We start from the raw sequence: 13,124 nt of genomic DNA, 5'->3' as shown, positions 1-13,124 counted from the left end.
GATTCGATGATGGATTCCTGTGATGATGCCACCAGCCTGGAGCTACTCCTCAGAGATAAATCTTTCTCTGCAATCAGGTGTTCGAGACAATTATCGGTTTGGATTTGACTCCGTTTGTCATGTCTAACCTGATCTTTGCTTTGATAAGTCAGCTCCTAAAGGAAGCATCACAGCTTAATTTGTAACTTCCAACCTCTATCCGCTTGGTGTTTCTTCTGTGTTTGACTAACATATTAATTAGTCCGTATTCCTGCACAGAGTCAGTGCAGTTGTGTGTTGTTGTTACCCTTGTTCAACTTTAAGAGCTCTATGGGCGGTCCTAGTGCGCAGACCAATGAATCGCCTTCTCTGTTTAAATAGTCCTTGATGTCAACTTTTCTTCTTCACTCATAGCTCCCTCTAACGCCATGTTGGTTGTTATGGCTTGATGTGTTTTCATCTGCCTTACTACGGACTTGACAGGAGTGGCTCTCTTAAACCCCCCTGCGCCGTTTGGAGACGCTTTTTTCCATCTTTTTGCGCGTAACGGATGATACGCGCGGAGTTATGCATGCACCATCCCCGTTACTTCACATTTGAGAGGATTACTACTTGGAAATAGCAGTTCGAAACGTTGTTTTTTTTTTCTTGCCTTGAGTTGTTGAGTTTCTTGTCATATGTGCAACAAAATGTCAGATGTTCGCCTTTCTAATGCGAGCCCGACATTGGAGAGGGTGGATGCGCGGCAGCCGGATAATGTCAGACCTCCGGTGCGCAGAAACCTTTTTGGAAGACCTGACCGAGAGGAGGTACGGAGGTACGTGACGGACTCGGTGCGGGAAGATGTGCAGGCTTTCACGGAGAGATATAACTTCGACCCGGTCACCGAGACGCCGCTTGCTCCGCGCAATTACGACTGGCAGCAGGACAGCGACCCACCGGAATTTTATCTCCGACCGCCTCACACCGTCCACCGGCCGCAGCGAGAGATAGACTCGCCCAACGGGGACTCGCAGGACGGGGATGGCGAGGAGGAGGCGAGTGGAAGTCGGTCGCATCGCCAGCGAGACCGAGGAGATTCACGGAAAAGACGCTCGGAAGATTCAGGTGAGAAACCTTGACTTGGTTCGAGCTGTCACACTTTTTTCTGTTTGGCTTTCACCGAGCTGTGGAGCTTAGATGCTCCGCAGCCTGGACTCGGTTGTGTTATTCGTTAAATTTGGCACGATTACGCACATTTAAGACATCTGATGCGCCATATTGCAGTTTTGCACACAAATTTGGCAGCCTGTAAAAAAGTGGAAACCACCTCGAAACTAAAACACTCACTTTTCTGCGTCTTTTTTTTTTTTTTAAACGTCTGCCAGGTTCTTGCTCCGACGAGTGCCAGACTAAAAGGTCGCATACCGACGAAGATGATGATGAAGACCAGTCGGACGGTGCAGGAACTGTGGCGCTAACAGGCGCGCAGGAGAAACCCAGCAGGCCAGAAAACTGCGCGGAGGTCCAATGAAAACCAGGTTAGGAAATATTCCACTTTTATATCATGGTTTAAATGCGCAGTAATATATATATATATATATATTTGCCCTGTGCACAAATTCCGCATGTACAACAACTGCTTTCCTGCACGCAACACTAACACGTCACCAGCTTTTCAAACTTGCATTTTTTTTTTTCAAAATCCTCCACAAACCCTTGAAGCTATGACTGTTCGTGCGTGTGGAGGGATATCAAGCATGAGCAACTGCTTTTTCAATTGCACCATTCAACAGCCTGTTTCCTCTTTATGTCCCACAGAGCGAAGAGAAGAGACCTGTTGCTGGTGGAATACTGTAGCCTTTCTCATCTGACAAGAGTGGAGAGAAAATTTATATTAAAATAACAAAAAAAGCAGCCTTATCCTAAAGAAGGGAGGAGGAGAAGGCTGCACAAGCACTGAATATGTACACTATCAAGTTTTGGCACTCATATTAAGCAAATTGCCTCAGAAGCAGCAGACAATGTAGCAGTGTGCAAATGGAGTTTTGCTCATTTTTTCCTTTTTTTGTATCTACTACCTATGTTTAAGATGTAGCACATAAGAAAGCATATTATGCTTTTCATACCTTCTTTTGTTTAAATGTGTTTAAATAAGTGTGTAAATTTGACTCGGGAAGTTGCAGTGCAATTTTCCAGCAGAGAGATATTATTTTGTTATAGTGGTCATTTGTATCATTATTCAGGTAAACTGAGTTAAGTTAAAATAAAAATTAAAAAAAAATGCAGATTTCAAGAAGTCAGGGTAATGTGGAAGCAAAATGTCTTCACTTTTTCTGTGGCTTTATTTTCCCAGTGTTATATATCTTGTTTTTTGGGTTTTTTTTTTGAAGGCCCAGATGGCCACACTGTAAGTTGAGGGTCCATCTAACTGGGAATAGCCATGATAGATAAAGTTTACATGCAAATAATGTCTCCCTATTTCCCATTTTTGTGTCATTTTTTTCTTATTTTAAGGGGGTTTGCCAAAGTTTGTGCCCTTTTTTTCCTGTGGGTGAGGGATGGGGTGGGAGGGTGGCTAAACTGCTGAGCAATATCCAACCAAATTTTTTTTATTTTTAAAGTATTTGCTAATAATCCTAAGAGTTAGCTTTTATTTTTAAATTAGGCAACTTATTATTCTCGTGACTTTTCAGGTCACATATCCCACCCCACTTTTTAACAAGTGTGGTCCAGCTTAACATAGATGAAAAATGTGTTAAAATCACTGGGCTGTGTTCTATTATTATGCAAATATGTGAATCAAAGAATTGTCTTTGTGGTGTGGAATTCATGACGAACATGTAATTGCACTATTGTTCATTTGTCGTTATTTTTAGTGAGGGCAGAAAAAACTAAGGGACACCACCTCACTTGGTGTCAGACTTTGAAGTGTACCTGTGTGCCTGTTCTTTTTTTTTTTTTTTTTTTTGAAAAACACTGAAAAAATTAAACTAACTTATTTATGTTGAGCTTTTTTTCTGTGGGTGTATGTACAGCCTCCCAAAGTGAAATTTTTGTGCATTTTTGTAAATATATATTTTCATTATTGTTTTTAAGATAAATAAATAAAATTGCAAAACTGAGCCTAATAATCGATTTTATGCCCCGTGTGTCTTTTTTTTTGTAATTTTCTTCAAACTGCCATTTATTTGTAATATATATATTCACACTTTTTGGACTGTGGAGCCACTCCACCTTCAACTAACACACTTTAAAGTAGTTTGCACTTGTAAGCTGTCACACTGAGCATAGTAATTACAAAGTGTTGCACAAAGACTTGAGTTTAAACCACTTTAGATGTTTAATTGTTCCTGCTGTTTGAGGTGATGGATCAACTATAACTTTGCAAAAGCTGATTAACAGTCTAGTGACTTCACTCACTAAAGAACTATTTCTCAATCTATAGTGAACTTTTTGCACCAAAATCAGCTGTGAACTTGTTTCTCGAGGAGCTTGGCTATTAAGGAATTTGCAAAAAAGGAGCTTTTTTCCTCCGCAGCTGCAAATAGAATAAAATCAGCCTGAAAATCCGGCACGTCTCGAGTGCAGACACGGCACCAGAGTGCAGGCTGTGACTGTGCAGAATCGCCCAGCTCTGCCTCTAAAGTTGAAAACAACAAGGGTATGTCCTGAGGAAAAGAAAAGGGGGAAAAAAGTTTTCAGTGATTGACTTTCCCTCTCTCCAATCAGGGCTGAGAGAAGAAAAGCAGACCACTTAGGAGGCAGCCAGTCACAGAGCTGTGGGAGGGAGTTCGGGACAGTACAGGCTGTTCTTTTCATGAGACACACACCACCCAATTAGTTTCATTGGCTGACTCTTTCCTGTTGATACCAGTGTGTAGGAGTCAACTGCAGAGCGAGAGAGAGCTATTCCTATGATATCTCATGCTGCCTCTGAGTGTTTGTAGTAATTACGAGTGAGCTCATGCCCTCTTTGAAACTTTCAGAGACGATCGCAGCAACTTTTAATGTGGTGGTGCTTTTTGCACAGAAAGTGTCAAATGCCAAAAATCGTGTGAAGTGTATCAGTCTTACCACAATGCTGCATTCAAAATTAGCACAAGCACACGGTGTCCTAAAGGAAATCCATAATTTATGTCTTGACACTTATACTTTGAGGAAGTTTTCAATCCTTAATGTGTGTTTGCATGTTCTCTGAACTCGCCCCGGTGTTTTTTTTTTTTGTTGTTCTGTGTAGGAACATTTTGATCTGATGTAGTGAAAACAAATCATTTTTTTTGTGCTTAGCTGGATATCACGGCACTGCTTGTTATTTGGCACTTAACATTTCTGTCATAACTGAGCTTGGAGAAGTAGAAGCACATAGAGGATTCTATGAGTACAGACCACGCCTATCTACATTTCTTAAACATAGATTTTGCACATTTGAATGTTATATGAAGTGATTTTTTATTGTTTTGCGACACAAACTTCTTCAATTTTGCTATACACATTTCATCTGTCCCATTGTTTTCCTTGTAATTTAAGTTTATTTGGCATAAACATAGTTTGTGAATCCAAACTGATGGCTGATGGCTTTACACTATAGATGGGGCAACAGCAACATGGTACATTTACAGGAAAATATGATATTTACTAGTAGTGTATGCTGATGACATTGTATTATTTACATGTAGTAATCATTGCTGAAACAGAAAATTAATAATGACTCCATTAGTCACCAACAACAAGTTTTTTCTTTGGCTCATCCAGTGTTGTGTGAATCTTTATGTACTGTTGAAGAGTACAAAGTGGTTGAGTCAGGAGAAGGGTTAAAGGTTGTAAATTACTTTAAATAGGTTAAACAACAGTTAAGCATGTTGGAAAGTATGCTTTGTCATTGGCTTCGTGCAGCAACTGTGTCAACCTTGAAGTTACTAAACGTATTGCCTGTTCCATAATTGCACTAAGAAAAGTAGGAATTAAAGTCCAACACCTGATTTGAAGGAACATAAGTCAGTCGGGGCTTGATCAGTTCCACAGAGTTCCAATAAACTTTGTGCAGTCAGGCCAATTCAATACGTGCATGCAATTTGTCGAAATGATTGCAGGTGTGCCTATTCTCAAATTGATTTTCTGCAAGCTTAATTTTTTTACACCGTAAAAAAGTTTGTTGTTTTTTTTAAGTTTTTGACTTTTTTGAGAAATAATTTGCTGTCTTTTTTTTTTTTTTTTTTTAACAGATTTTTCTGTTTTGTAAAATTCCAGATCTCGGCTAGTACAGCCACAGAAAAGAATTTCAAATTTACAAAAAAAGCAACTAAAAATCAGTTCAAAACTAAGTGATATCCACGTCAAAAATCCGTATTTTTCCAAATAATTTGCTCTTTAAAAATATTTGACTGTAAAATTACATTATTTTACTGTATTTACATCAGCAAAATATAATTATTTTTACAGATATTGCTGTTATCTGACAAAAATGTATATATTAAGGGTTAAAAGTGATAACTTTTCAACTGTAATTTGCTGATCTGTTGATAATATCCAGAAAAATCCCAGAAAAAAAGTTTTAATGTACATGATTTACATATTAACCATCAAACAAAGGGAAAAAAAACAGGCCACACTGTTCATAATGTCCACATCAAAAATCTATATGGTAATTTCTCCCTTCACATTGTGTGATCACAAAATTATTGTCTTACTGTCTTTACTTTGCAGGTAGTTTATTTTTTACAATTATCACACATTTTTCAATGTATGTTTTCTGTCACCCTTGTTTATGACAAGATTTTCTGTTTTTTTACAGTGTACTGGATAATAAAGTCGGTCAGATCAGTGTTGTAGGAACTCTAGTTACGCTGCAACCCATTGCTTAGCCTGTTTAGTTTGAAAGCATAATCTACCAGAGTAACTGAGCTTTAATTGTGTTGACTTAAAGTCAAACTAACTGAAAGAAGCCTGATTTATTAGTAAGCTAGTTTAATAGAACTGGCTTTTGGACAAAAAATGTTCCAGCCTAACTAGTTCTGAGAATGTAAACATAATTTTAATGTAGTTGCATGGCACAAATTAGCATATAATCTTTCCTAGAATATTAGACACAGAATAAAGGTTAATTTAAGAGTAGGCAAAATAAAACTCTGGACAAACAAACAAAAAAAAACATTGAAAGCACTTCTGACCAATTTGCTAACAGCATTAATTTAAGTCTGGTCTCTGATACACATCTTTTAGCTAACTCTACATTTCTAGTCTGACTCACTAGCCAGTAATGATATATAGGATATGACATGTAGAGTACATTAAATTAACAAATTATAGCCCTCTCTTGTCTATTTAAGTCAAATCTTTCACTTAAAGCCTTTTTACAGTCAGCTGACTCATGACATTTTGCTGATGTTTGTTGCAAGTGACAGTGAGTTTCAGTCCTTGACATACTGGTTTCCTCTTTATTCTCTCAGGTTTCCAGTTACAGCCTAATGCAAATAACACATGAAGCAGATGCAGTTTCAAAAAGCCAAAGCAACCGGATGCTTGGAAAGATCTTCAAGGTTCAATGTGTTTTTATAGGGATATTTTAATTAACAAGTTAAGGTGTCATTTTATTCAGTATGAACAACATGTCTTTGTGGTAGGTTAACTTTCTGAACACTACACCACAACAAAACATAATGTGACCAGAAAGTCCAGCTTCTCAGATTAGGATCCAGTTGTTTGGGCTTGATGGGGACCAGAACCTTTTGGTGGTTACAGCGACATTTGCTTGTTGTCGACGTCCTGGCCAAGAGTCCCGGCAGACGTCAAACTGAGTCATAATCAACAGAATCGGTGCTGTGTAAATATTTTTGAAGGTGGAAGCACAAGAGTGAGATTAAAACTTGCAGTATATCCAGTTAAAGTGGAAGGAACATCACCCTTGAACCTGGATTTTAAATATACTAGATATAAATACAAAATACAGTTGTGTAGATAAGATTATAATAGAAAGTGTTGGCTTTTTGGACATATTTGGACAAGCAAACTGTCTACAGATAATGTTGATATACTCAGTCAAATGAAACATAAGATTTAGTTTTTATTATTTCAATGAATAACAAAACACTGAGAACAATGAATCTGGGGTTCCAGATTAGATGCCAATGATTAGGACCTCTCTAGGGAGTGACAGGTGGAACCTGTCTTATGTAAATCTCTAACATCTTGGGTCTGGTGTTCTCTTTGCTATTCAAGTGTGTAGCGTCATCATGCCAAGATCTAAAGAGCTCTCTAAAGCCTTCAGAGAAAAGGTCATGGCAAGGGATTTAATAACATCTCCAAATTATGTGGAATAAATCATTCCACCATGAGGAAAATTGTCGACATGGACTTGCCCTGCAAATTCAGACCACAAGGAGACGGTTTGATGCAAAAAGAAGCCTTTAAGAGCCCCAAAAATTCATCCCAACATCTGGGGTAACTCCTGCAGCTGTTGGTGTCAAAGTGCAATCAGACAGATATCACACAAGTTTGACCTTTGTGGGAGCAGAACAAGGCAAAAAGGCCTTAGCCTTTTTGTAGAGTTTTTGGCCACAGTAACAGCAGATATGTTTGGACCAAAGACAGATTTTCAGGAAAAGAACTTCACCAGCTGGGAAACATGTTGGTTGAAATGTTATGGTTTGGTTTTGCTTCACTGCCTTAGGAACTGGGCAGCTTGAAATCATTGATTCAACTATGAATTCTGCATCATATCAAAGAGAGCCTGGAGATAATGTCAGGCCATCTGTCCGAAAGATTAAGTTGAACCAGAAGTGGACCTTTCAACAGATAATCCCAGTGGCACAAGAAAAATCCACCAAAGAATGACTCAAAAAGAAGAAATGGAGGGTTCTGGAATGGCCTAGTAAAAGCCTAGATTGGACTTCCGGTTTTACATCTGATTTGAATCAGCAGAATGTGCAAGAAAACCTTCAAACATCTTGAAACTGAAGGGATTTTGCAAGAAGGGTGGTAAAGAACTTCGGCAAGCCCATGTTGGAAACTGGTGGACAGCTATACAAAACATCTACAAGAAGTTATTTCTGCTGAAGGTGACAATACTACCTGTTAGTTTTTCCACAGATGGATATTACTTTTATTGATATTTTTGTTGATTTGGAAGAGGATTGAATCTTTCCTTGTCAAAATATGTCAAAAAAGGCAACAATTTCCATGCACGGACACACATACACTATTTTGGCAAAAGTATTCGCTCACCTGCCTTGACTCGCATATGAACGTAAGTGACATCCCATTCCTAATCCATAGGGTTCAATATGACGTCAGTCCACCCTTTGCAGCTATAACAGCTTCAACTCTTCTGGGAAGGCTGTCCACAAGGTTTAGGAGTGTGTTTATGGGAATTTTTCACCATTCTTCCAGAAGCGCATTTGTGAGGTCACACACTGATGCTGGACCAGAAGGTCTGGCTCTCAGTCTCCGCTCTAATTCATCCCAAAGGTGTTCTATCGGGTTGAGGTCAGGACTCTGTGCAGGCCAGTCAAGTTCATCCACACCAGACTCTGTCATCCATGTCTTTATGGACCTTGCTTTGTGCACTGGTGCACAGTCATGTTGGAAGAGGAAGGGGCCAGTTCCAAACTGTTCCCACAAAGTTGAGAGTATGGAATTGTCCAAAATGTCTTGGTATGCTGAAGCATTCAGAGTTCCTTTCACTGGAACTAAGGGGCCAAGCCCAGCTCCTGAAAAACAACCCCACACCATAATCCCCCCTCCACCAAACTTTACACTTGGCACAATGCAGTCCGACAAGTATCGTTCTCCTGGCAACCGCCAAACTCAGACTGGTCCATCAGATTGCCAGATGGAGAAGCGTGATTGGTCACTCCAGAGAAGGCGTCTCCACTGCTCTAGAGTCCAGTGGTGGCTGCTTTACACCACTGCATCCCACGCTTTGCATTGCACTTGGTGATGTATGGCTTGGATGCAGCTGCTTGGCCATGGAAACCCATTCCATGATGCTCTCTGCTGAAACACTGTTGTTGAGCTAATCTGAAGGCCACATGAAGTTTGAAGGTCTGCAGCGATTGACTCTGCAGAAAGTCGGTGACCTCTTGGCACTATGCGCCTCAGCATCCGCTGACCACGCTCCATCAGTTTACGTGGCCTACCACTTGGTGGCTGAGTTGCTGTCGTTCCCACACACTTCCACTTTCTTATAATACAGCTGACAGTTGACTGTGGAATATTTAGGAGTGAGGAAATGTCACGACTGGATTTGTTGCACAGGTGGCATCCTATCACAGTTCCACGCTGGAATTCACTGAGCTCCTGAGAGTGACCCATTCTTTCACAAATGTTTGTAAAAGCAGTCTGCAGCCTAGGTACTTGATTTTATACACCTGTAGCCATGGAAGTGCTTGGAACACCTGGTTCTGATTATTTGGATGGGTGAGTGAATACTTTTGGCAATATAGTGTATGATGTAGTCTGAACCCAGCATTTGTGGTGGGATGACTTAGACCTTGATTATTCAACCTGTGTAGAGATGCAGATAGGTCAAACTGAAATCTGAGTGATATGAAGCCTTTAAAATTGCCACGATTGGCTTTGTGATGCTGTCAGGCCTGTTGTAAGCATGCTGTTGATTTGTTTTCCATGATAGACCAATGTTAATGTGGAAGTTTTACATTTTGAGGATATCAGGGTATAAATTTTCAACAAAAAAAAGTAAGTCTTTAACTCTTAACTTAGAGCTGGAAAAACACATTTGAGAAAACAAATCACAGCTGAAAGGTTTCTTAATCCAATGGAGAAAGACACCAAGAAGGTAGAACAGGAAGAGAGTCAGTGGTTCGTGCAGTACGCCGTGATGCAATATGAAATCACCGCTTCAGAGGATTTCAGAAAGCTGTGCTGGGCATGACCTCAAAACCACGCAGGGTGTGGGTGTCTATGTGTGCTTTAGCATGTGACTGCGTTACCCCAGACTGACCTTTTTCATCATTACACTTGATGAACTAGACACATGCACACAAAGCTGTAGCCTCGTTGACTTTTTTTTTTTACCAGCCTCCTGCACCTTTCAAGATGTATGCAGAGTTTAATCAGTCTCCCGTGGACACTGCTCCACCGTGAGCTGTTCCGAATTTGCTTCCAAGTCAGGAAAACACTTCCATATTCCCAGCATTAAATTAGCGGGCCCCTAATTATTGCTGCAGATAACGAGAGGAGAAATGGGTCATAAAAGTCTGACATCTTGGAGCTGACACTATTAAGAGATATTCAGCAGAGGGCCTACAAAGTATGAGCTCATAACTTGGCAAACTCCACTGGAGGGGAAATGGAGGTGTGTTTTTTTCTATTTTTTGTAAGAATGTCTTGTTTTTTATGGAAATACAACTTCCCCATCTGTTTCATGTTATTAATTTGTCAGATTTTTTTAAAATTTTTTTTATTTTTTTTAAACTTCCTTTAATTTTCTTTACAAGGGCAGCGCTGCTTTAGTTTTTTTCCCCCCTTTTTGCTCTGCTTCACGGTCATGTGCTCTTGGCAGCGGTGAGAGATAAAGTAGAGATAGTTAAGGCAGGAAGACAGAAAGAAGAAGAGGGAGGAAGAACCGAAGAGAAAGGAAAGAGAAGGGTAGGGTTAAAGAGAGGAAAAGGAAGACTTGCTGTTTGGCTGCGTGTTGCTGCAGCACGGCCAAATCACGTCCAGCGCAGGATGTAAACAAACTAATCTGCCAATGCGAAGTCTTTACACATTTTGGTTTTGCTCTGGGCTGCGTGACTCATGCAGCCTGGCAGTGTGACCTCAGATGCTGGCTGGCCTGCTGCTGCTTCAGGACTGGAGCTTTAGTTTGCCTTGCAGCAGGGGTCACCAAGACTATGCAGGCCCGCTGTGTTCCCCCCTAATGCATACAAATACCCCTCCATAAAGTGGATAGAAAAACAAACTTCTGCCTTTTTCAGTAAAGTTTCCGTGCAGGCTTGCAGAGTTTAACATTCAGTTTATCAGCACAAACAGACAAGGTCCTTAAAGTTGTCGTACTCAAGATTTCAGTCCTGATTGATTCCAGTTTACAGTGCAGCCAAACAAAACCAAGTTGTTTTTAGTATAGAAGTTGAGTAATCCTTGCAACTGTGATTGGATTTGTGCGCTTCATGCAGCTGCATTGATGAAAAATGCCCAAAAAATGACACATTTTTGATAACGAATTTCATTTTAGCGCTAATGTTGGCGACCACTGCATTCCTGATGCTGCTTCACAATGAAAGCCATTCTGTGGTTGGCTGGTTGAGTGCCTCTTAAGTGTATTAGCAGTGGTATAAAATATTTGTTATAACAGGTACTAATCAAACACAGCTCTGATACAGTAAACAGTGAGGCTAAAATCAGTGGGATAACTGTGGTTTTCTGCAAATTCTTTGTGTGAAGTCAGTTTAAATCCAATGTAGGAATGGCAAAGAAAGTGCTGCTGGATGAATATATCACAGATTGTAAATAAATTCACTTGCAAACTGCAAAGGTTAGTCAAAGAATTTATCTACAGCTATGTTAAATTATATTAGTAGCTTTTCAGGCATGAAATCTAAACAGGTGAGTATTTGATGCTTTCCATCATCACAAATGGGGCATCTTTGGGAATATCATTAGATGTCAGCTTTGGGAACTTGTAATTGCCCTTTTCTCAATTTCCTGATGTTTTATGGATCAACAAAAACCGATTAGCCCTTTGCTGAACTGCTGTTGCAGAAGCCTGATCATAAACAGGATTTGAATTCACGAAGATCTTAATAATTATAACTTTGAATACAGTATTTTAGAGATACAATAAGGTCAGATAATGAGGTTATTATATCTTTACTGAAAGAAGCCACTGTATTCATGCTATGGCAACTGTTTGCGATCTCAAGGCCAACTGAATGTTCAGTTTTCATGAAGCGCCTTTGATTTTTCTCGTCCGACCCCTGGGGCTTGATGACATGAGCATTTGAGAGCAGAAGAACACCAACTCGGTTGAAATAAGGCAACAGTCAACTGCTGAGGTGACTCGTGCTTTTGCTAATACCCCGAGGCCATGTCTTTTCCCCCGTATACATCAATGCTGAGGCAGCTGGGGGACGGCAGGCCAAGCTCCGCGTTTCCATATGTGCACGACAATCATAGCTAAGTCAAATCTAAAACGCAGTGAGGGTGAATTTTCCTTTAATCAATAACAGGTTGATGTAACTGTATGTTTGTTTTCATGCTGGGGTGTCTGCAAGTGTTTCATGCAACCACAGAATTCGGCTAATATGAGCATGTTTTTGTGATTCACTGATCTCAATACCTGCTGCTTATTTTTTTTGACTTATGTAAGAAGTATCTGATGCAAGATCAGGCTCTGGTTACTGTGATATTTTATTAATGATGTATTTGACAGCTTTTCCACGCTGCCAAGATAAATTTATGGGTGGATGCTCTGTAACGTATCTGTCAGTGTATCACCTCAACAGCATATTAGTCAGTGTTTGCAGCTTGTTAAAAGCAAAGAAATAAAAAACGGCTCGGATGATGTCTGAATGGGTGAACCCTTGGTTGGGGTTTTCAGCGGTGAGTAATGCTTTACCCGAGGACGGACGTGTGGCTGCAGGAAGTATCGGCACTCGCAGGTCAGGCCGAGGTCATAACGAACTCCTCTAATGTGTCTGATTGGCGCTATGACTGGTTGAGTTTGGGTTGAGACCCTTCGAGGGGGCGAATGTTAAAGGCTAAGTCTCTACATCAAGGTTGCAGGGAGATTGTTTTATTTCACAGCAGGTCAGAAACAAAGATTCTGGGGAGTTCACAAATCTGGTCACAACTGTGATGTCTTTTTTAGCGTGAAATATGAGAATACATGGAGAGCATGCTGATCTCCTGTCATGAAAATTGTTATTTTTTAGGCACTGTGATAAAAAAAATCATCCTCAAAGAAAGTTTAATTTTCAAATCAACCATTTTCCAAAGCATGTTTTAAGTTTTTACATTGATTTCTTACCGTTTGTCACCTTTTCCATTCACTGAAGCTTACTTGTGCTTGAAGGTCACAATGCATATTCATTGTTTTCAATCTTTTCAGGCTTTCTTTTTGTTACTTGTTAAGGCAGTTGCAAGAATTCCAAGCCTCTGCATATTGGTGTCTTAAAAAATATTCAAATCCAAAAGACATGTTAATA

General features: G+C 40.0%; 2 protein-coding genes across 4 annotated transcripts in view; both read left to right on the top strand.

Moving 5' to 3' along the window:
* The window catches only part of cdpf1 (cysteine rich DPF motif domain containing 1), a 113,923-nt gene that overhangs the window by 4,495 nt on the left and 96,304 nt on the right, over positions 1–13,124 (top strand). Inside the window, exon 4 of one of the 3 annotated variants that reach the window (XM_055006343.1) lies at positions 394–528. The exons of the other annotated variants lie outside the window; for them this stretch is intronic. The gene's annotated coding sequence lies outside the window, so the exon portion shown is untranslated. Of the gene's footprint in view, positions 1–393; positions 529–13,124 lie in introns of those variants that run through there. 3 annotated transcript variants of the gene reach the window in all.
* cdkn1ba (cyclin-dependent kinase inhibitor 1Ba) lies at positions 657–3,096 on the top strand. The gene is made up of 3 exons (XM_023277219.3): positions 657–1,086; positions 1,347–1,499; positions 1,780–3,096. The coding sequence occupies exons 1-2, from the start codon at positions 657–659 to the stop codon at positions 1,490–1,492; spliced, it is 576 nt and encodes a 191-aa protein (XP_023132987.1). The 3' UTR covers positions 1,493–1,499; positions 1,780–3,096.

This window comes from Amphiprion ocellaris, chromosome 21, assembly GCF_022539595.1.
Source record: "Amphiprion ocellaris isolate individual 3 ecotype Okinawa chromosome 21, ASM2253959v1, whole genome shotgun sequence".
Classification (NCBI taxonomy): Eukaryota; Metazoa; Chordata; class Actinopteri; family Pomacentridae; genus Amphiprion; species Amphiprion ocellaris.
The sequence above is the reverse complement of the archived record's forward strand: the minus strand, read 5'-3'. Positions and strand labels throughout refer to the sequence as shown.